The sequence below is a fragment of the Triticum aestivum genome, chromosome 3A (assembly GCF_018294505.1).
Source record: "Triticum aestivum cultivar Chinese Spring chromosome 3A, IWGSC CS RefSeq v2.1, whole genome shotgun sequence".
NCBI lineage: Eukaryota > Viridiplantae > Streptophyta > Magnoliopsida > Poales > Poaceae > Triticum > Triticum aestivum.
Window position 1 is genome coordinate 223759010 of NC_057800.1, and position 23826 is coordinate 223782835.

Here is a 23826-nt window from a genome sequence, read left to right on the forward strand (position 1 = left end):
ATGTCTCGTGACAAATGTGCAATTAGTTCATAAATAAGACACTTGGTTGAAAAATGTCAACCGTGTTTTGTAAAATACATAAAATCAAAACTATAACTGCACGTAGATTTGTTTGGTAGTGAGACATAACCTCACGTACCAGATGGTCACGAGGCACGGATTATTTCCCAGGTTCGGTCCTCATTATGCAACAAACACCATACAGTCCATACTCCTCATTATGCAACAAACACCATATAGTGCCTTCGGCAAGTTGGATGTCATCTCGTCAAGCCCAATACATGGCATTTGTGGCACGGAAATACAATGAAATCACTTCCCCTCAGACAAGCCCCCATCGGTATCCGCAATTGCCGGACATTGTTCAGGTCTCTAGAAGAGCTCAGGATGTTTTTTATTTTTTGTACCCATAAGCAGTTAACTGTTCAACAAGCATATAACAACAAACAGAATCACCACCATCCAAAGTCATATTATAACTCCACGAATATACGAGTAGATGGATGAATGGTTGTCCTTCAAGGCATATACGAGTAGATGGATGCCAAATTGCTAAAGGCATGCTGGCTAGGCTAGGAGCGTTCCATCCATCACAGTAAGAGCTTCTCCCTGGATCTGCACTCTCTGATTTGCGTCATCCAGTTGCAGGTATAGTGTTCCACCCCTTGGAGATGCCTGATGATACATATGAAGGAAAGCCAACATCATGGTTCAGCTGATCGAGTGCATGTTGCAGCACCATTTTTTAAATAAAATATTTTTTTAGTTTATATCAATTAAATTGCTGAAAACACAGCTAAGCACATACTTGAAATGCCGTCATTTTTTGCTTCCCCAGCTTTCTACCCCAATAGGGTGCCAAAACACAATGTGTACCGCCAGTAACAGGGTCCTGTCGAAATATAGTGATCAAAGGGTATGAGTTATGGAACAGGAAGATGTATTACATGGAGAATATCGAATGCCAATATACGCCCAATGGTAAATGTTGAATGAATGAGTTTTTTCTTATGTTGTACTAAATCAGCAACACTTATTTTGGGACGGAGGGAGTATATACTTAGTGTTCAACTACTCCTATGTAATACAAGACATTCCAATTCCTTGGTGAAATTATCTGTAACAACTGCAAGGTAAAAACTGCCTAGTTAACACTACTAATTACGAAATCGAGACAAGGAAGGCTCAGAACAAGCTGGAAGTAGACAACTCAATAGACTACATGACTATGGTAACCAGACTGAAAGATGTAAACATTACACATGAGCATAATTAGGTACCGCAACTTGGGAGAGGCAATCATGCACTCATTTTTAGTTAGCTAAGTACATATTGAAGTACAAAAAATGGTCGATGATGTGGTAAGTTAAATAAGTTTTGCCGTTTCTATATGCTTTGGACTAACAAAGGACATCACCTCATCTATCCCAAATTTTGGGCAGAAGAAACGTGTAAAGAAGTCATAACCAGATCCAGCCGGCGCCGGTCCTGTAAAAATAAGACCCCTGCAGGCCAAGTTTTTAATTTCATCGATGCTAGGAAGGATATTAACAACTTCTTTTCCTGAAGAAAGTTCCACCTGAAAATCATGCAAGATTTTTATTGACAATTAATGTTTCTGAAAGACCATACATTCGCACCAGCATGCTCCATTATAAAATGAGGAAGTTGATCCTCAAATGTAACTATGGAAACAAAAATATGGGGAGAGACAGTACAATGAGGTCGCCGTCGGTAGCCGATTTGTGAACGCTGACAATGGGTGCACCGTTTAGGGTCTCCAGAATCGACGGCGTTTCGTTGCATTCCAGAAAACCAATCATGGGGAAATCCAGCTCAATAAACAGCTTCCCCTGCTCCTCACCAGGGACGCCAGTGCTCCCTGGTGCGGGGACTTTCTTGGCAGTCAGGATCCCGGACCTGGTCATGAACTCCAGCTTGCCATGCTCCGGAAGAACAGTCGTGAAGAGGAAGTGCGCAGAGGCCAACGTCGCGTGGCCGCAGAGGTCAACCTGAAAACAATGAAATGATGAGTCAAGGTAGGTAACTGTGCAAATCAACATGTTCAGAAGTTCAGGTCGATACTGGTCGTAAGAGGGGGCTCTGGGATTTGTGGACGAGATGGATGGGGAGCCAGGATACCTCGGTGACGGGAGTGAACCATCGGAGGTGGAACCGCGGGGCTGCGCCGGCTCCCCCGGAGGAGTCCCGGGCGAGGAAGGCGGTCTCCGAGAGGTTGAACTCGGCGGCGACGGACTGCATCCACCGGTCGTCCACGGCCGCGGAGGCGCCCTCCTCTTCGAGGAGGCATACTGCGGCGGGGTTGCCCTTGAACGGCTCAGCCGCGAAGGCATCCACCTGCGACGAGACAGACGATGACGGCCGCGCCAGCGTCACTTCTCCTTCCGGACAGATTTGCGAGTGAAGAACAGGAGAGGGGAAGATAGTAGTACTGACCACGGCGTATCGGATGGCTTTTTTCCCCATTTCTCCGAACAAGGCGGCGGCGGCGGCGGCGGCAGGGTATCGGCCCCCATTACAAACCGAGAAATGAACTCCCACATTAAAAATGCAATTCTGAATCCCAGTCCAGATTTGGGAGCCCCGCTTCTTAGAAGTGAAGAATGAAGAAGTTGGCAAGTATTTTTTTTCTTAAGGAGTTGGGCCCAGAGACTGGTGTCATTTTGAGAGATTTCCAAATCTATTTGGTTAAGAGGGCTAGGTTGTTTTTTTTTGGTGTTGGAAATCCCAAGACCAGGGAGGGACGCATATATCCTCCCCGCGGATCATGTGTTATTTGTGTTTGATGGCTGTAACTGCAAATATCAACCAGAGGGAATGAATGGAAGATTTTCAAAAATTCTTTGGATAAAATGATCTAACCAAAGACTATCTGTTGGAACTGGTTTGATGTTTTTCCGTCATGCAAAGCACCATAAAGGGGTTGAACCAGTTAAAAAAAACTTCATTTATGCAAATCAACCCTATTAGCATCAACTTGCAAAAATAACGTAGGTTACATATGTTATGGATGCAACTCGATTGTATTGCAAGGCCCAAGAGGCGGCAAAGAGACAACGACCGCGTGAGTAGAGGATCAAGCACAAGTTGTGCATGCTAAAAGTAGACCTAGACTCTAATACCATGTTATGGATGCAACTTGATTGTATTGCAAAGTCCAAGGAGCATATATCTTACACAAGACTTGGGTACAAGGAAAGGAAACATGGTCTAATAGGATTCCTAAACCTTATACTCCTTAACAACATAGAGTAAACAAGACTGAACACAAGACTAGGCAAAACCTCCCATTTTATTTCCCTGCCTTTACAAAATAATAATAATAATACAACCCATATAATTCACCTGATGAAGCATGGCATAGACATGTTCTTATACAAGTTACAGTACTAGAAGTTCTCCTTGTGAAACTCAAACTTTGTGTTTGTCTTGTGGGTGAAATCTGCCGACAACTGCCGCAACTGTGGCACAAGAACAGGCTCACCACAATAGAAAACCCCTGAAACAAAATTAAAGGTTAGCAGATGATGATGGTAATTACCCACATTTGTAGTACCAGATCGATGTGAGAATGGAAGGAAGACAGACCGACGCGCTGGTTCTCATGGTTGACCGCAACACGCTTGAAGACGCTTCGCCAATTAGGCCTGGCAAAGTGAGTCTTGACGCTGGTTCCAGACAAGATGTCAACTCCCTTCTTTGCATGCTGGAGTTCTTGGAGCATGACAATGAGCGCGGAACGAGCATCGCCCTCTTGATACACACTCGAGCAATGGTTGTGGAGCTCGATCACTTGATCCTTGTCCTTCTCAGCCACCTCGTTCATCACCCCTCTGAACCATTCAAAGGAGCCCTCCTCCCTTGTGACCCAGTAGAAGTAGGCCCTCTTCGTCATAAATTGTCTCTTCTTTGCCTTACCAGTGGTGCTCCCCGGCTCTGCTCCACCAACCGATCCCCCAGGCTGGATGTGGTTAAGCACATCCTTCACAATGCTGATCAAAGGGGTGGCTCCAATGCCAAGCCCAATGAGGAGTAGCACATCGTATTCCCGGTAATCTTGTGCTGGAGCACCATATGGTCCATCAATCAAAAGTTTAGGGAATCTTGTACATGTCAAACAAAGTTTAGGGTCAGACAGGAGTTTACAATATATTGCGTCGTAATACATTTTTGAAAAAGCTGAAGAAGTTCCTTTTCACCTTGCGTTGCAGTCAGTGATTCCCCTGGAGAGGTCAGCTCTAAGGAGTCCACTTTCTCCTTCAGCTGGAGGCCGACACGCCTGGTTTATAGTTAAGGTTGTTATCGGTTACTTGGACAAACTTCCAATAGGATGTGATCACTGGATGAACCGAAAGCCAAGAGAAGCTGATTTACCTCAGAGAAGACTGTCCTAAGCCGAGAAGTCCAATCACCCCTTGTGCGGATGTGGACACTGAGGTAATTATCTCCTGGTGCCGATGTAATGGAAAACGGATGCCTGTGATGGAACAAATTTTCCGTACTATTAGTCATCTGCTGATTTCATAATAAAATTAACGCAACTGTTTCTCAAAGGTTGTAACGGTAGGCACCATTCATATGGAGATACAGCTCTGCAATTTATGAAGATGTACTGCCCACTCCGGTATCTAAAACCAGTTGGCTTGGACATATAAAGAGCCAACACATGCCCAGGATATACCGCAACCTGTTGAAGACACAAAAGTTGAAAGCTTATTTCTGTTCACAATACATCTCCCATATTAAATGGGTTGGTATTTATTAAGACCCACTACATTTACAAGAAAAGTAGTTGTCTATAGGATTGTTTAAGGTCAAAAAGACAAACAAGGAAAAACTATATGAAAGGGGTTGTTTAATAGTGGTACCTTCTGAATCTTAACTGCATCATGGCTCCTAAATAACCGAACAATGCGCTCGCATGAATATAAGAAGACAGGATAAGCGATGTACATCCATGTCTGATAACAATAAGAAACTATCAATAAGTATTAATATTGACCATTGCATTTTTTAGTGGCATTAGGGTATAGGCTTTTACCGATTTCTTGTACCACTCCTTCGTCAGATACAAACTTGTTCCATGGACGATGAGCAGCACATACACAATAGCAAATAGGTGGTGCGTAAACCAAAAGGCATTGAAACCAGTCATCTTCTTGAGTGGATTAGTGTCCTTCAGCTTGTTACGTCGGAACCATGGCTGAGCTAATACAAAAGCTATTGACATGAGCACTACCATGACAATACCTGTCCACCCTGCAGTTCCTTTTACAAACCACCAGTAGTTTGGTGGCCTTTTGTCCCCAAAGAAAGGCTTCATTGGTTCATATTTTGCATCACTTGCATGGAGCAAGAGAGGAAAATCACATGTCAGATGAGCACCTGCATGCAGAGCAACACCAACTGCAACACCTGCTGCTATTACCTGCACAATAAAATATCGTGCCGAGGATTATGTTGGTCACAATTTACTAGTGCTAAATTATCTATCAGACATCGTCAACAGGTAACTCTAATTGGCTCATTGATAAGATATTGTGTGCTCACATGCAATGCAAAGCTTCAGGATGCCAAAAATCCATTTGTGTTCCATAATGACTGAACGGTGGACAACATCCTAATCCAGTCAGGACTCCCAGAGTCCAAAGATAAGAGGATTTTGCAACCGTACTATGGCCAGGATTACTACCCTCTCTTTTTAGGTCATGGAGAAATATGTTTTTTTTTTTCAGAAAAGGAGGAATCACCCCCGGCCTCTGCATCTGGGAGATGCATGCGGCCATATTATTTATTATTCACAAAGACCTTACAAAGAAATACAACAGTAAGCCCAAGGCCACCATCTCTACTCCTATCCTCTTGATGAAGGTGTGCCGAATGTCCGGGCCAAATACCAAACAGGCATCGCACAAAAGCCTAACATCTAACGCCGGATGCCCCATCCAAAGCCACATAGGCGGGATTGGGTAACACTCCGGTCCGGCGCACTCTCAGTGAGTACCACACGCACACGCTGCAAAGGGCCGTCACCTCCGTCTTCCCTCGATTCATCCTCAAAGCATGTACTGACGTATCGACCTTGTCAGGCCTCTCTGCCATCGACGCCACCACGACGCCAGACAACGTCAACCTTCTGCGCGTGTCCATCGCCACACATCTGACGCCAAGCCTCCACTGCTCCATGCCGCCGAGAACCGCCGCCATGAATATGTAGAAATAAACACCGCTCCACCGAAGAAGCCATCCACAGGTCCCTCGAGCCCGAGTGCAACTCCAAGAATGCCGCCCCCAAGGGGGTAACGACACATGAATGCCGCCGTCATCCGATCAGCTGATTTAGGGTTTCCCCTGGAGGTATTGGGTGGGGTTGGGAGCTTCACCTCGATGATGCCTTCATGAAGGAAACGATGATAAGGGCATCGTCATCACCGGCTCCGGCCAACGACCAAAGACCAACTTTTCACCCGGATCCATCCCAAGGAATCCACCCGACAACCTGTGCACTGTCTCGATCACCTTCAAAGCCCTAGATCTAGCCGCCTAGATCCGGCGACCAACCGCAACAGCAGTGCTACCGTAGGAGCCCTGGTGCACCGGCCACTGCCTGAATGCGCCACCACTGTAGCCTGGGAGGAGGGCTACCACCCCACCTCGCCAAACCGCGAGAGCCGCCGAGATGGATCCCGCACGCTCATCACCGTCTCTGATCTGAACCAATCCGCGGCAAAACCACAAGATCGGCGATGCAGATCCGCCTTGGATAGGGACAGCAGCACGCCATGCTGCCGCGGGAAGCCCGAGCTTCACCCGCCGCCACCTTCCAAGGCCGCCGCCCCAGGATCCAGTTGTTAGGAAATATGCAACTTGTATTTCCAGGAGGCCATAGGCCAGTATATATACATACATGTACAGGTGTGGAATATATGCAGGAAACCCCTTATACAATAGGGTAAATACGAAAGGTTACATGGCTATATATATAATACTCTAACACCCCCCTCAAACTCATGGTGGATTAACAACACTGAGTTTGGAGAGATAGAAGCCATGTTGTGCTCTAGTCTGGGCCTTCGTCAGAAAATCCGCCAACTGTAACTTGGAAGGCACATACTGAAGAGCAATAACCTGATCCTGCACACCGGCGCGCACATAGGAAACATCAACACCAATATGCTTGGTGAGCTCATGCTTCACAGGATAGCTACTAGCGCCTGTACTGTGTCAGATAAGAGCAAAGTAGGTGTAGTAATAGAAACACCAAAATCTTGAAGTAACTCAGCCTCTGCACTCGAACGGGAAACTGCAATCTGCTTCTTTGTCTTCCAGGCAATGAGAGAACCACCAAGAAAAACACAGTAAGCAGAAAGTGAACGGCGATCGGAGGGATCACTAGCCCACGTAGAATCCGAATAGGCCTAAAGCTGTAAAGAACTAGAGCAAGGAAAGAATAGACGGCGAGAGATCGTGCCCTGAAGATATCGGAGAACACGAAGGAGGTGACTATAGTGAACCGAAGTGGGAGCGGAGACAAACTGGCTTAGAATATGAACCGGATAAGAGATATCTGGACGAGTGACAGCTAGATAGACAAGACTCCCAACAAGATGACGATAACGCGTCAGGTCAGGCAAGGGGTCACCATCAGTATCACGGAGGTGAACATTGAGCTCCATGGGAGTCTCAACAATGCACTCATCAGCGAGAGCAGCACGAGCAAGAAGATCCTGTATATACTTTTCCTGGGATATAAAAAAGGCATCAAAGGTAGAAGAGACTTCAATCCCAAGAAAGTAGCGAAGAGGTCCAAGAACGGACATAAGAAACTGCTCACTAAGACGGGCCTTGGCAAAGGTAATATACTCAGGGTCGTCGCCAGTGATGATCATGTCATCAACATAGAGAAGAGTCCGACCACGAGGAGAAAGGTGGACAAACAATGCTGGATCATGAGCACTCGCTGAAAAACCAGCGACGGTCAGCACAAAGGCAAGACGCTCAAACCAGGCGCGGGGGGCTTGCTTAAGGCCATAGAGAGAGCGACGAAGACGACATGCCATGCCAGCGGGAACAGAATACCCAGGTAGTGGCTGCATGTATACCTCCTCACGCAGCTCACCTTTAAGAAAGGCATTCTTAACATCAAGCTGAGATACAGACCAGTGGCGTGCAGAGGCCACGGCAATAAGTGTACGAATAGCGGTCATATGGGCCACAGGAGCAAAAGTCTCGTCGTAATCACGACCATGCTCCTGCTGAAAGCCACGAGCCACAAGACGAGCTTTATAACGCTCAAGAGAACCATCGAAGCGAGTCTTAACCTTGTAGACCGACTTACAAGTGATGGGACGGACACCTGGAGGAAGAGAAACAAGATCCCATGTACCAGTGCGTTCAAGAGCAGCAATCTCCTCTGCCATCGCAAAATGCCATTCTGGATGAACAACAGCCTCACGATAAGAAGTCGGCTCAAGAACAGCAGCACCAGCGGTTGGAAAACCAAGGCGATCAACAGGCGGAAGCGGACGAGGACGCAAGCCATAGGTAGGCTAAGACAAGGAGGACGGCACATCAGCAGATGCATCCACAATACGTGAACGAGAGGAAAAGATGGAAGAATACGAGGAGGAATAGCCGAGGTAGAATCAGGAGGTGGAGACGAAGAAATCACCAGGGATGAAGGTGCAGAATCCGGTGACATGTGAGGTGAGGAAACCATGGGAGATGGTGGCGGCAAATCGGCAAGCGGTGGAGCAGTAGAGTGAGCAGGACGGAGAGGCAAGGGCTTAACTGGAGTGATAGGCGTGTCGGGAAAAGTGAGGAAAGAGATATCCTCCACTGAAAAGGTCGAGGAAGATGGACGCGGGTAGAAGGGACGCGACTCATCAAAAGTCACATCCAAGAAATACACATCCAACGACCGATAGGATCCCAACAACGATAGCCTTTATGCTCATCACTATAGCCTAAGAAAACACACTCAACAGACTGAGCGGTCAGTTTGGTGCGTTCGCGAGGGACAAGAAGAACATAGCAAACACAACCAAACAAGCGAAGCGTCGAATAATCAGGAGAACGATCAAAGAGACGCTCGAAAGGAACACCACCCTAGAGAGCAGCGGACGGCTAAAGGTTAATGAGATAGGTGAAGGTGAAGATAGCCTCGGCCCAAAAATGAGGTGGAAGAGAAGTGGCGATCATCAACGCACGAGCCGTCTCAAGAAGGTGGCGATGCTTTCGCTCAGTCACGCCATTCTGAGCATGAGCACCAGGACAAGAGAACTGAGGAAGAGTGCCCTGCTCAGCAAGAACACCATGCAATATCTTAGAAATATACTCGCCAACGGAGTCAGCACGGAACACACGAATAGGCGAAGAGAATTGAGTGTGAACCATGGCAGCAAAACGCTTATAGATGGAAAGAACCTCACTGCGAGAAGTCATAAAATAAAGCCAAGTGTAACGAGAGAAATCATCTATGAAAATAATATAGTATCGATGGCCCCCTTTCGAAGCGAAGGGAGCCGGACCCCATACATCAGAATGGACTAAATCAAAAGGACACTGAGACACCGACTCACCAGTAGGATAAGGTAACTGAATCTGTTTTCCTAGTCTACAACCCTGACACTCTAAAGAGACATCTCCTGAGACAGACCCCAGATAACCAAGTCGATGATGCCACTGCTGGAAGGAGCCGGTAGCTGAAGCGACAAAAGCGGATGGACTGGCGATAGTGGTAGCAGCGGAAGGAACATGAAGCCGGTCTAGCTCCCAAAGACCCTGAGAGTCACGGCGGCGAGGGCCAGCCCCAACCAAAGTGTGCGTTCGACGATCCTGAACAGAACAAGAGTCAACGTCAAGGATGCGCAACAACCAGAATCAGTAAGTTGACCAGCAGAAAAAAGATTCATGGTAAGTCGAGGAACATGAGCAACATCAGGAACAGAGTAAGAAGGTGTGGTAAGATTGCCTCGACTAGCAACAGAAAGAGGAGTACCATCGGCAGTGAGTACATGAACAGGAAAACCAAGCGATTTAAGAGAGGACAAAGTTGCAGAATGAGAAGACATGAAAAGAAGCTCCGGAGTCCATAATCCACAAGGATGTACCTGACTGTGTAGAGGGTGGTTGCTCAGGCGGGAAGCATCAGTCACAGAAGCTGGAGTACCCGTCGAAGGAGAACCTGAAGCAGCAAGCAGACGCTTAAGTCGCAGAATATCCTGCTCAGTCAAGGCAGTGGCGGAAGATGTCGAAGTAGAAGAAGAAGTCCCTGAAGCTGATGATCGCGCCTTACGCAGGTGTTTCTTCTTCTGGAAGCACTGATACTCAACATGACCATCCATATTGCAGTAGCCGCAGTGAGGACGAGACCGACCCTGGCCGCCCGTAGGAGTAGGCAAGAGCGGAGGAGCACTGGAGCGGGATGGAGTCGGTGCAGCAGGCGACATAACAAGGACTCGAGCAGCGAGCACAGAGGGAACCTCAAGTAGACCAGCACCACGTAGGCGAGTCTCCTCAGCACAAATCTCAGAAAGCGCCTCCATGAGGGAGATACGACCACGAGCAAACAACTGAGCACGCCGGGGCTCAAACTCCTTACGGAGCCGAGATAAGAACTCGTAGACACAATGAAACTCCAAATCAGCCCGCACAGCCTGGCAACACTGACAAGTATGACAACCAGCAGTGCGGAGAGAATCAAGCTGATGCCAGATAGCAAAACTCCGAGCATAGAAATCGTCAACACTGGAGTCACCCTGCTGAAGAGCATGTTCCTGCCGGACCACAGACAGATATAAGGCATCACCAGAGGGCTGACAGCGCTGACGAAGACGGGTCCACATCTCAGATATGGCAGGGAGCCCCAAGAACTCAGAGGCAAACTGAAGCAGAACACTAGCAGTGAGAACAGCTGCGGCACGGGCATCCTCATCAAGCCACTGAGTGTAAGCAGAAAGAGCCTCATTATAAGTCTGAAGAGCCTCCTCATAAGTCGAAACCTGCGCATCATAAGCATGGACGGCAGTGTCATCTGCAAGCTTAGCTGCATCCTTCGCAGCTTGATTAGCATCGGCAGCAAGAACCGGTGGCGTCGGCGGAGTAGGGGCCACAGGTGGAACCGGACATGGCGGACAACGGACCTTGCCAGAAAGAACGCCCCAAAGACGAATGCCACGCATATGAATGCTCATGAAGCCAACAAACTCGATGTAGTTAGTGCCATCAAAGATCACCGGACAGCGAGGAACTGCGACATAGCTTGACGGTGTAGACATTTTTTTTGGCAATCATCGGCAGATAGCAGTACAGACAGAGGGTCCTAACGATCAGCGTAGTCAGCGCTCGCGGCGGCAGCAGATGGATGGGACGAGAGCCAGCAACAGGGGCGAAATCCAGCGAGGGACGGCCGGATCGGACGCAGGCGACGAAGACCGGCGACTGGCGGCCTGTTCCGGCGAGAGGCGTCCGGATCCGATGAGGGGCGGCGAAAAACCAGGCTGGCTGTGGAAGATCGATTGCGGGCGGAGGCTCCTGTGCTGACTTGATTTAGAGTGATCACGGGGCAGGACCTGGAGCTAGCATGATAGGATCTGGAGCTAGCGTGATCTGGACGGGAAGGAGTTGAACGGCGGCTGCAGGGAAGGAGAGGAGCGGCCTTGGGTTGACCGGCTGCTACGGGACAGAAAAAGGCAGCGACGACGGACACGGAGATCAATAGCACGAGTTGCAGCGTGCAAAAAATTGACCTAGCTCTAATACCATGTTAGGAAATATGCAACTTGTATTTCCAGAAGGCCATAGGCCAGTATATATACATGTACAGGTGTGGAATATATGCAGGAAACCCCTTGTACAATAGGGTAAATACAAAAGGTTACATGGCTATATATATAATACTCTAACACCAGTCGCCGCCGATACGCTGAGCCGCCGGCCACCGCGACCAAGGCCACCATGACCCCGCTAGCCCATCGAACGGCCGGCGCCACCAGATCTTCCTCGGAGTCTAGCAGCTCCACCGACCCCGCCCAGCACCACGCCACCGCCTTGCGCCGCCGCAACGCAAATCGGGGGAAAGCGCCCCGGCACCATGGGTGACCCGCCTCACCGATCTGGCGGGAAGGGAAGAGAAGAGAGCCTCCGCCGCCGCCATCAGCCACCTGGGGCTTCACCCGACGACCTCCTCTAGCGGCGGCAGAGGGGAAGGGAAGGATGGACGTGCCCGGCGGCGGGGGCTAGGGTTTCCACCCGAGCCGCCCTAGCGGGAGGGCGACGCGGGGACGTGAGGGATGCAAGATCTCATGAGATAGGAAAGGGCCAGGTGACTGGGCCCATGGAGAAATATGTAATAACATTAGTTGTGCCAGTGCAAACGCAATCAACACAAAGCAAGGTAGGAGCAATTAGAGGTGTTTGAGAGGATTAGAGGCTAGTTTTTTGCTTTACAAGAAACAATACATTTCATATTGCATGCATTTAAAAAAACAGATATATACAGGCAAGAAAAGTGGAAAACAAACTTTACAAAGTTATCTCAGGGTATAATAGTAGGTTCTTGTATAAGAAAGGATCCAATGGTCCTAAATGGTTTGAAAGGATTGTAAGAGAACAAAAATCCCTTCAACTCGTTCGAGGTCGTATGTAAGGCAAATGTGTGACTTGCAAAATCTTCTCTCATCATGAACATTTCATCGTTTTCTCTTCGTGGGGGACATCAACAGTGCGAAGCATGGGTCAGATTCCGAGGCGCTCCACATGTCGCCTCCTCCAGGGCGACCGGGGGCGCTAACCCTAGCCAGCGCCGCCACCACCTCTTCCATCCTCCCCTCTCCCCTCGTCATCCCTAGAGGTGGCCGCCGGAAAAGCCCGTGTGCCGCCACTAACGGGGACAGCGGGGATCTCGCGTCCCGCGACTGTCGCTTGGCTGCCTAGAGGGGTTGTACATGGTGGCACGAGATCTTCCGCCGGCGGATGCTCCTCCCGCCAGCGCGGCGACACTCCGTTGACAACGTGGGGATGGCGAACTCGGATGGGATGTGATCTACGGTGCAAGGGCCCCGGAACGGCGTTCCGGTCATAGCGGTGGCGGCGGCCCATCCGTCGGGGATGATAGGTCAGGAGGCGGCTCTGTGCTCCTCCATACGGATCTGGGTCGTGAGACTTGCCGGTCCTCGATGCGATTGGAGCTGGAGGTGCGGATTCAAATCGGGAGAAATCCCTAGGCGACACCGGTCGGCCGCGATGCCCATGGGCATCGTCTTTTCTCCATGGAGACGTTCATTAGATCTGCTCTACCTCCACCACGCTATTTGTCTTCCGGGTGAAAATCCTAACTGCAGTAGGCGGCGACGGGGCCTTTGTTGGGCTGTATATGTGTGAATCTGGCCCACATGGCCCATGTAAACCAGTATATGTATTGTACAGACTAGAGAGGAAGAGAGTTATCCAGAAATTTCCCAAACCCACCACACTTCATGGTGTCAGAGCACAGGCGGGAGGCGATGCTGGGTTCTGTAGGTCACCGGCGGCGGTAGAGGCGCGCCTGGAGAGGGCCGGCGGGCGCGGCTGCGTGCGAGCGCGCGGGCTGCCTGCGGAGCGCCTGGAGGGGATTGGAGGCTACAGGCGGCACTGCTCTCTCCCGTGAAGAGGTGCGCGCGAGCGAAGTGCTCCTGGTGCTGCGGGTGCTACTGTGTGTGGCAGAGGGCAGAGGAAGGAGGCGGCTGCGCCAGGGGAGAGGCCAAGTACTGGCTGGTTTGCTGCTTGTGCGGCTGGCTTGCTGCTGCTGGAGAAAGACTGAGAACAGTCTGCAGTTGCTGCTGCTTGCTGTTGGTGCGGCAAAGGGTGCTCTTTGCACTGCTGCTGCTTGTGGCTGCTGTGTGCTGGAACTGCTGTTGTTTGCAGAGGAGGAGGAAGATGCTGTTGTTGCTGCTTGCAAGTGCTGCTGCTGACTCTGTTGCTGCTGGTGGTGTACTACAGTGGAGTTAGCAGAGAAGAGGAGGTAAGAGCTCCTGGATTGATTTGGTGCTGCTGTGTGAGGGGCTGCTAGATAGCGTACTGAGGAAGAAGGAAAGTTCTTGCCTGCTGTGATTGAGGCAAGACATGGGAGAAAATCAGGAACTCGAGAAGGCAATTGAAAAATTGGCTGAGCTCCTAACAGCCAAGGTAGGAGCTGCAGCATCTCTAAATAATGCAATTGTTCCTCACATTGAGCCAATTCAGAAAATTGACTTGATGCCAAATGAAATTAAGCTGGAAGGTGTTAAGAATTATTTGAGCTGGTCAAGAAGGGCGCTACTCATCTTGAGGACTAAAGGGCTTGAGGGCTTTGTCAGTGGTGAGGCAGAGGAGCCAGGAGACAAGAAAACTTCAGAATGGAGGACATGGAGCAGTACCAACTCTTTGATAGTGGCATGGTTGTTGAACTCCTTGTCTCCAACCATTGCTGCAACTGTTGAGACTATCTCAACTGCTACTGAGGTATGGAAAACCCTCTCAAAACTGTACTCAGGTGAAGGGAATGTGATGTTAATAGCTCAAACAGAGGAGAGAGTTGGTGAACTCAGACAAAGGGAAAATTCTGTGATGGAGTATGTTGCTGAACTGCAGCGTTTGTGGGCTGATTTAGATCACTATGATCCTCTGGATTTGCCACATGCAGATTGCATAGCAGCTGCTAGAAAATGGATTGAACGCAGACGAGTGATGCAGTTTCTCAAAGGATTGAACTCTGAATTTGAGGCGAGACGTGCTACTTTATTTCATCAACCTACTCTACCTGCCTTAGAGGATGCCATAGCAGCAATGGCACAGGAGGAGGTCCGATTAAAGTTGATGAAGAACAATACAACGACTCCATCTCATCCAGCCTTCATAGCAACCGACTATAAGAGCAGAGAGTGCTTCAACTGCGGTGAGAAGGGTCATTTGATTCGTTCTTGCACGGCTCCACGTAGGAACATGCGTGGAAGGGGGAGAAGATATAACCGAGGTGGATTAAGGGGAGGCCGAGGCCGGGGATACTCTGGTGGTCAAAGGGCAAATGTGGCAGTCTCAGAAGAAGGATCCTCACTCGCAACCCAAGAAGAATCAAAGAAAAGAACAGAAAGCACAGGTGATAAGGATCATGAGGATTGTAGTTACGGCAACTTTGCTCATTTTGTATCTACAGATGAAGGTAATTGTGCTCATGCATCTATTCTCTCACAAAGATCACATCCTGATTGGATATTAGCATCAAAGCATGTTGCCGGCACATCAATGGAATTTGAGTCATATATTCCATATCCACCCACATGTAAGGAGACTATCCAAACTGCTGATGGCACCTCACAACCCATTAAAGGCATTGGCACAATACAATGCACACCATCTATTAAACTTTCATCTGTTTTGCATGTTCCTGCCTTTCCAGTCAATCTTATGTCAATGAGTGCTTTGGTTGACGATGTGGATTGTCGAGTAATAGTTGACCGCTATTTATGTCTAATTCAGGAGAGGCAAACGGGGAAGAGGCTTGGGACTGGAACCAGGCGTAATGGGCTATGGTACATGGATCGCGAGGTGCCAAATAATGCGGTGTCTACGATGTTAGCAACAATGATGGGAGAAAAGGAAACAAAGGTAATGCTTCACCATTGTAGAATGGGACATATGTCTTTTGAGAAGATGAGTAAAGTCTTTCCCGATGTAATGTGTGGGGTGGATAAGAACAAGCTTGTGTGTGATGCATGTGAGTTTGCTAAACACACAAGGACATCTTATGTGAGTAAGGGTCTTAGGAGTATTTCCCCTTTTATGCTTGTTCACTCAGATGTGTGGACATGTCCTGTTATCTCTCTAAGTGGAATGAAGTACTTTGTTACATTGATTGATTGCTATACTCGTATGACATGGGTGTATCTTATGAAGCATAAGGATGAGGTTTTTAAATGCTTTCAGTATTTCTATGCTTATGTGAAAAATCAGTTCAATACACAGATACAGATGATCAGGACAGATAATGGGACAAAGTATGTGAATAAGGAGTTTGTCACATTCCTATCAAGTCAAGGTATATTGCACCAAACATCTTGTCCGGGTACACCACCTCAAAACGGAGTAGCTGAGAGGAAGAATCGCCATATTTTGGAGGTTGCTCGGTCACTAATGTATACAATGAACGTGCCAAAATTCTTGTGGAGTGAGGCTGTAATGACAGCTACATTCCTCATCAACCGGATTCCGTCAAGGGTGATTGGAATGAAGTCGCCATGTGAGATGTTACTAGGTGAGAACAAATTCTTAGTTCCTCCTAAGGTATTTGGATGCACCTGCTTTGTCCGGGATCATAGACCCTCAGTGGGAAAATTGGATCCACGAGCAGTAAAGTGCATCTTCATAGGTTACCCATCTGGTCAGAAGGGATACAAGCTATGTTTTTAAGGCGGTAAGGCGAGGCGAGGCGCTGGGGGGGCGCCTCACCGCCTAAGCGCTAAAGCGTAAGGCGAGGCGACGCCTTAGACACGTGCATATATAATATATGGCAGCCAATTAGGAGATTTAACAACTAGCATTAACTTAATAAATTGTACATACATATATAATAGATGGCCACCAATTAGGAGATTTAACAACTAACATTAACATATAAACTGTTACCAAAGCATAGGCCTCAAATCATCTTGTGTATGACAGAACGGCGCCTTTGAAGTTCAGCTTCATCCTCCTCATCAATATATCGCTCCATAGCTTTAAACTTTCTAGTGTTTAAGGAATTGTGCATCTCTATCCTAATCTCCATGGATGCCTCGGGACACTTATCCGCATCACTGGAACCCCCAGAAAAGTGCTGCTTTAGCCTTCTCACTCCACCATGGACTATCTTGCCACACAATGTACACTGGAGTAAATCTTTCCTCTCTAAATCTGGCCAGAACCCATACTTCCAGGCTGGATCATCTGATGTAGCTCTTCTCCTAGGATCATTGGCTAGATCCATCAGAGCAGGTACACCTGGCTACTGTCAAAGAAAAAGAGAGAAGAGCCAAATCACTAGAGCAGCCAGATCAAGCATGGGGAAGGAGAGAAGCAGTGGTGGGGCTGCTGCCTTGTGGGTGGAGAAGCAGATCTGGGAAGAAACAGATGCAGATGAGGAGCGGGCAAGCACATCTAGCTACACTGCTGTGCATAAGAGAGGCAGCACCTAACAGTTAGTAGAGGAGCTGTGCATAACAGAGCAGGCAAGCATGGCAAGCTACACTGCTGGATGGAAGAAAGAGGAGAGGGGGAAAGGGGGGAGAAGAGAGGGCTGAATTCATACCTTGATGTGGTGCTGATCTGCTGGAAGAGGGTTGTGCCAGAGGAGGATGGGGAGGAGCTGCAGCCAGAGAGGAGGGGGACGAACTGTGGCCGGAGGGAGGAGGCTGGCGGCTGCCGCAGATCTGAGGAGGAAGCCTCCGTCAATGGTCCAGAGAGGAGACAGGAGAGACCTCTCGCGTCGATTCACTCTCTCTTTCCCCTTCTCATAACTGGTCGCACCTGAACCAATGTTTCCCGCGCCTGTGTTCCCGCCCAGGTCAGTTTTCCCGCCTGCAATCTCTGTTTCCCTGCCTGACAAGCTAAGGCGTCCGATTTGGTCTGAGGCGTGCAAGGCGGCGCTAAGGCGGATGCTTCAGACGCCTTACAGCCTAAGGCGGACGCCTTACACGACTGTCTAAGGCAAGGCCGACGCCCTGAGCCTGGAGGGCGCCCTGACGCCTAGGCGTCGCCTAAGCGACGCCTTACGGACGCCTTAAAAACAGAGGATACAAGTGTTGGAGTCCCAGCGAGCGGAGAACATTTGTGAGCATGGATGTGACATTCAGGGAGTCTGAACCGTTTTATGGAGAAAAAACGGATCTCAGCTCGTTATTTGACTTCGACTCTCCTAGCATGAGTGGTGCTAGTCGAGAGGGCGGGAGTGAACCACCAAGGACAAAGGAAGATGAACCACCGAGAGTTGTGGTTAGTTCAATTCCATGTCATGCAAGGGAAGAGAGATGGAGAAAGCCAAATGAGGAAGAAAATCTAAGGGTGTATACCAGGAGGCAACCTATGACTGAAGAGAAATGGAGAAAGCCAAATGAGGAAGAAAATTTAAGGGTCTATACCAGGAGGCAACTACAAGATGAGCAGCAACAACAACAATCTCCAATAGCAAGTGACACACATGTGCAGGGGGAGCAACAGGCTCCAACAAGTGTTGAAATTGTTGAATTGTCTGATGGTGAGACATGTGCCACTCCAAGTCCATCTAATGTAAACGATTCAATGAACTTGCCTATTGCCTGGAGGAAAGGAACCCGAGTTGGAGCTGGAAAACCTCCAGAGAGGTATGGTTTTGAGCATGACATAGCTAATTACGTATCATATACATCTCTGTCTCCGAGATACAAAGCATTCATTGCATCATTGCAATCTGTGGTGACTCCAAGAGATTGGAAAATGGCAAAGCAGGATCCAAAGTGGTACGAGGCAATGTTGGAGGAAATGAGAGCACTTGAAAAGAACAAGACATGGGATATTGTACCTCTTCCAGCAGGAAAACGACCGGTTAGCTGTAAATGGGTGTATACTGTGAAGCAGACTCCTGAAGGAAGGGTAGAAAGATACAAGGCAAGGTTAGTGGCTAGGGGCTATAGTCAGACATACGGGATTGATTATGATGAGACTTTTGCACCTGTCGCAAAGATGGGCACAGTGAGAACCTTAATTTCTTGTGCCACTAACTTTGGTTGGGCTTTGCATCAGTTAGATGTAAAGAATGCATTCCTGCATGGTGATTTACATGAGGAAGTTTACATGGAGATTCCACCTGGTTTCTCAAAGCCCAAGACATCAAGAAAGGTATGCAAGTTAAGGAAGTCTTTGTATGGCCTCAAACAGTCTCCACGAGCATGGTTTGATAGATTCAGACGTGCTGTGTGCAATATGGGATATAAACAGTGCAATGGGGATCATACAGTATTCTACCGGCACTCAAATTGTCAGATTACAATCCTTGCGGTGTATGTGGATGATATTATAATCACCGGAGATGATGATGTGGAAATATCACGACTGAAGAAGAGCCTGAGCAAGGAGTTTGAGGTAAAGGATTTAGGCCAACTGAAGTACTTTCTTGGTATAGAAATTGCTAGATCCCCTAAAGGAATTGTTCTGTCACAACGGAAGTATGCTCTCGACTTGCTTAGTGATACAGGCATGCTTGGGTGTAGGCCTGCTTCAACACCTATTGACCAGAATCATAAGTTATGTGCTGAATCTGGGGAACCAGTGGATAAGGAGAAGTACCAGAGACTTGTTGGAAGGCTCATCTACCTATGTCATACACGACCCGATATCTCATATGCAGTGAGTGTGGTGAGCAGATACATGCATGATCCTAGGAGTGGACACTTAGAGGCTGTCTATCGAATCCTCCGATATCTGAAGGGTAATCCAGGAAGGGGGCTGTGGTTTAAGAAGAATGGGCATCTTAATATAGATGGATACTGTGATGCAGACTGGGGAAGTTGTTTGGATGACAGAAGATCAACTTCTGGTTATTGTGTGTTTGTTGGGGGAAACTTGGTGTCATGGCGAAGTAAGAAGCAGCCAGTGGTGTCCAAATCAACAGCTGAAGCTGAATATAGAGCTATTTCACAAGGCTTGAGTGAGATGTTATGGGTAAGAAATCTTCTCTCTGAGTTAAAGGTAATAAGGAAGGATCCCCTAAGGTTATGGTGTGATAATAAATCAGCTATCAGCATTGCTAATAATCCAGTTCAGCATGACAGAACCAAGCATGTCGAGATAGACCGCTTCTTCATCAAGGAGAAGTTAGATGATGGCATAATCAGGATAAGTTATGTGAGCTCTAGAGAACAAGTGGCTGATTGTTTAACTAAGGGTTTAAGTGTCAAGGAGTGTAATTCTGCGTGTGACAAGATGGGAATGATAGATATCTATCACCCATCTTGAGGGGGAGTGTTGGGCTGTATATGTGTGAATCTGGCCCACATGGCCCATGTAAACCAGTATATGTATTGTACAGACTAGAGAGGAAGAGAGTTATCCAGAAATTTCCCAAACCCACCACACTTCATGGCGTTGTTCCCTTCCTGAAGGAGCTACCTTGGGAGATAGTTGGCTGGTGGACAATGTTGGGTTGGTGTTGGCGGCGATCTTGATCAAGGAGGTGGCGCGGTGTGGCATTTACCTCGTCGGCAACGACGGGTCTCGGCGGCATGGCACAGTGGGGTCTCGGCATTGGACGCGCGCAGGGTAGTGGCGCTGTCTGACGATAGTTGGGCCTGCCAAGGTCAATGCATTGATCTGTCATAAAGTTGGGCGGCGGAATATGGCAGCGGCGGATTCTGGAGCATGCGCATGCGGTGCATGCTGAGGGTCCGCTATACGGTTGGTGCTCCCGGCTTGCCGTTGGACGGCTTGGTGAGGCCACTTGATTAGATGGTGTGCGTTGATGCGTGGTCAGGGCACATCATCAAACTAGTAGGTGTAGCGACATAGATCATAGGAAGGTGACTTTGGATTGATACATGTATTTGTTTTGTCAGACTCTGTTGAATAATATAATAACGTTGGTTGTGTGCATCGCTCGATGCAGAGGCCCGGAAAAATCATTCTCGTTTCGAGCTCTCTCTCTCTCTCTCTCTCTCTCTCTAATTTGTTCTTTGATAGTAAATGTGCTTACCACATCTCACATTCTCACTATACGATATCAGATCAAGAGGTTTTCGCACATAAGAACAGGTTCATAATATTAACATTACCTTATGGAAGTTTATGTTGTCATTGAAGGGTACAACAGCTCCAATCTTTGTCTTTGATCGAATCCATGTGATTGTATTACGGCAGACAGGAAGAAGGACCAGGGCCATATTGAATTTCAGGGTCTCTGCGGCACCCTTTGCAGTGGCCACACAGTAGCCCATGATGTGAAATACAGCCCTGTTACGATACTGGATGAACTTCCAAATGAAAAGGGCGATGCAGATTGAAAGCCAGAGAGTCATGACCCATATGCGCTTCCAGTTTTCCTCAACAAAGTACAAAAACTCCTGCCAGTGGCGGCGAAGTGGACTCGTGTCATTGCTAGGTGCGAGCTTCATGCTAAGAACTTTGCTAAGTTTCGAGCTGTGGGTGGTCGTTGATCTTGCAACAGCTTCAGATGGTGACTGCAGTAAGAGTGCCTCCAAGTCCTCGAGCTGTTAATGTTTAGAGTGGTTAGGAAAAAACTGTGCCGCAATTCTCAACAGTTAGTTTATTGGACATACCTCTATGTAGCCCAAGTTGTTTGGATCAAGCTCTTCCATAATAAGTGCTGTGTACTCATCAGCTCGCTCTTTGATCTTGGAAAGTTTATTTGCTGATGCACTAAGCGCAATAATCTGCGAAAGCATGTTATCATTTGCTTAATGCCTCAAATTTACACCCTGAGGACATTAAGACTAGATCTTTCAGTTTGGGGTCTTCCTACTAACCTCCTTAACCTCCTCTGAGGTGATTCTTCCATCAGCATTTTTGTCAACCCTGGACAAAGAGGTCAAGACATGTTAAAGTGCTATATTAAACGATGAAAACAAATCAAAACTAAGATTTTATCGATAAAGGGAGTTTTCACTGACTCAACAAATTGCATCAAGGCAATAGAACCAGAAAGAGTTCACACTCAGCCTCTGGATAACAAAATGCATACATCCCACAAACAGTAGTTCAAAATCTTTGACAGAGCAGTCTGGAATAAAAGGAATGCAACCTATGGTGATGGAGGACAGATCCAAAATCATAACCAAATATAAGTCGCTGCGATAGTTTTAATTCAAAATTACAAAATGGTGTCAAGTACTAAATATGAGTTGTTGTGAAATTTGGATTAATTAATCCCATAGAGTGCATCTATCAAGAACGAAGCCGACAAAACAAGTAAATTATTCAGCACAAACTACTAACATGTCAAAGAACGTTTGGAGACGGTTGTCAAAACCCTGATCACTGAGTTGCTCCCAGAAATCTTTCAGCTCCTCCTTAGTCAGCACTTGCTTCACCATCCCTCTCTTCCTCGCTAACGAGTCGAACATTTGCATCGCAAACTCGTCTGACCCTTCCATCCCTGCACAATCAAAAGCAGCAATATTTGAATTACCATTCTTTCAGATACTTGCCTCTATTCACTGAAGCTGTTTTCAGTTACCAATGCATTTCCCAAATCTCGAACGGAGTAGCATGCCATCAACCTGTAGGTGATTGAACCGTTTCTCCACAGCAGCCCAGCCGTCATTGCCAACTTTGGCAGTCACAAACTGCAAGCCTTTGAGTGCCACTGCAGCACTACTCTTGCTTCGGTCATATCTCTTCCTCACGGTCTTTGGTGCAGGCGTCGGTGGCATCTTCTTGCTCGGATTCGTCAGCTTTAGCCCGTTGGTCACCTGTCTCAGTTTCGATGACAGCTTGCCGCTCCTTGATGAGGAAGGTGACACCAGTGCACCGCTGTGTGCTGAGCCACCATCGTCAACTGGCCTGACATCTTGGATTGACACTGAATCGCGTTGTATGTCAAGGGTAATCTCAACAACCCCGTCGTCGTCGCCTTTGAACCTGGTGGTCTTTGTAGCCCTGTGGCTTGAACCTTCTAAATTTCCACTGTTTGGGATTGATGTCGCAGTATTGTCTTGTGGCCTTCTTGAACTATCAGAATCGGTGACTACCGTGCCAGCTTCAATATCAGGCATCTCCATCTTTATTTACCTCTCAGGGCAATTTCTCCTTGTCTCTGCTGAAAGGACAGCAATCAAGTTACTGCCTTTTTCGGCGAAACAAACTCATAGAACATGCATTTCCTGTTCTATCCACAAATAGAAAGGTAAAAAAAATCGTGATGGATACAAATCAGCGGGAAGGAAAGTAAAATCACAGATTCGCAGTTTGCTCAGACAGACTGAATTATTTACAATTCAGCTATAGGATGCATAAAAAAACAGGAATATTATTATATAACCTAAAAGAGGAGAGCAGAACGTTGGATCTCTTAACAAGAAATTGACGGCACACTTGTTACGGCAACAGAAAAGGAGGAAGGAATTTGGAACTTTTAAAAGATACTAACGGAAACCAATCAGACGAAATAACTCCCGAACTGGGATTAACACCGAAACCCCCATCCAGCTGCTCAGATCTAGAAACCATCCCTTCTCCGTGCCAGAAAGGGAGATAGAAAAATGGACAAGAAACAGAGGAACATTCCTAGGAGGGGAGTGAAACATCATCCACTCAAGAGTCAACCGAAATTTGACCACGCTGACTGAACCGAAAATTTGCCAGAAAGGGAGAACCAAACTGACACCAAGAATCAAGCACACTCATTCTTTTGAAAACTCGAAGGGGGGAAGAGATTCTGCGTACCTTAAACCCGCGAGAGATTTTCGCCACTGATTGGAACCCGGAGCATTTCCCGAAATTCCACCGCAAGAAAAGAGAGTCCAACGCCAACCAAACTGCGCAGGCGCAAACCCTAATGAAAACACACCAGAGCTTTCTGGAACCTAAACGCACTAGAGAAGGAGAAAGCGGCAACCAATCTTGCACATACAGGTGGCTTTTGCCTGCCTGGTACTGCTGTCCAGCACTCCTGCTCCTACTCCTCCAATGCGACGCGCACCAAATGACACCAGTCCAGTCGCTTCACAAAACAACAAGGGGGAGAGTGCTGGTGGCAGGCAGCAAGGATGGTGAGTGGAGAGTCTGTAGCGCTACTGTGTGTCCGTGGAAGAGAGAGAGGTTGGA

General features: G+C 47.9%; 4 protein-coding genes across 5 annotated transcripts; 1 reads left to right on the forward strand and 3 right to left on the reverse strand.

Annotated features, from left to right (window-relative positions):
• Positions 1 to 260: 260 nt before the first annotated feature.
• On the reverse strand, positions 261 to 2803 carry LOC123061052 (uncharacterized isomerase BH0283). The gene is made up of 6 exons (XM_044483957.1): positions 2458 to 2803; positions 2143 to 2358; positions 1719 to 2012; positions 1418 to 1579; positions 809 to 892; positions 261 to 675 (listed from the first exon to the last, which is right to left on the reverse strand). The coding sequence occupies exons 1-6, from the start codon at positions 2485 to 2487 to the stop codon at positions 568 to 570; spliced, it is 894 nt and encodes a 297-aa protein (XP_044339892.1). The 5' UTR covers positions 2488 to 2803; the 3' UTR covers positions 261 to 567.
• Positions 2804 to 3152: 349 nt separating this feature from the next.
• On the reverse strand, positions 3153 to 23826 carry LOC123061049 (respiratory burst oxidase homolog protein B). 2 transcript variants are annotated; one of them, XM_044483954.1, is made up of 13 exons: positions 23446 to 23826; positions 22238 to 22816; positions 21997 to 22156; positions 21528 to 21576; positions 21321 to 21434; positions 20817 to 21251; positions 5063 to 5449; positions 4890 to 4982; positions 4593 to 4708; positions 4396 to 4498; positions 4221 to 4300; positions 3610 to 4124; positions 3153 to 3520 (listed from the first exon to the last, which is right to left on the reverse strand). In XM_044483954.1, the coding sequence occupies exons 2-13, from the start codon at positions 22779 to 22781 to the stop codon at positions 3411 to 3413; spliced, it is 2706 nt and encodes a 901-aa protein (XP_044339889.1). In that variant the 5' UTR covers positions 22782 to 22816; positions 23446 to 23826; the 3' UTR covers positions 3153 to 3410. The 2 variants fall into 2 exon arrangements, with proteins under 2 accessions (XP_044339889.1, XP_044339888.1); XM_044483953.1 differs by having other exon boundaries at positions 22238 to 22819.
• Positions 9148 to 11300, reverse strand: LOC123061050 (uncharacterized). The gene is made up of 2 exons (XM_044483955.1): positions 10134 to 11300; positions 9148 to 9858 (listed from the first exon to the last, which is right to left on the reverse strand). The coding sequence occupies exons 1-2, from the start codon at positions 11298 to 11300 to the stop codon at positions 9148 to 9150; spliced, it is 1878 nt and encodes a 625-aa protein (XP_044339890.1).
• On the forward strand, positions 14125 to 15890 carry LOC123061051 (uncharacterized). The gene is made up of 2 exons (XM_044483956.1): positions 14125 to 15199; positions 15517 to 15890. The coding sequence occupies exons 1-2, from the start codon at positions 14125 to 14127 to the stop codon at positions 15558 to 15560; spliced, it is 1119 nt and encodes a 372-aa protein (XP_044339891.1). The 3' UTR covers positions 15561 to 15890.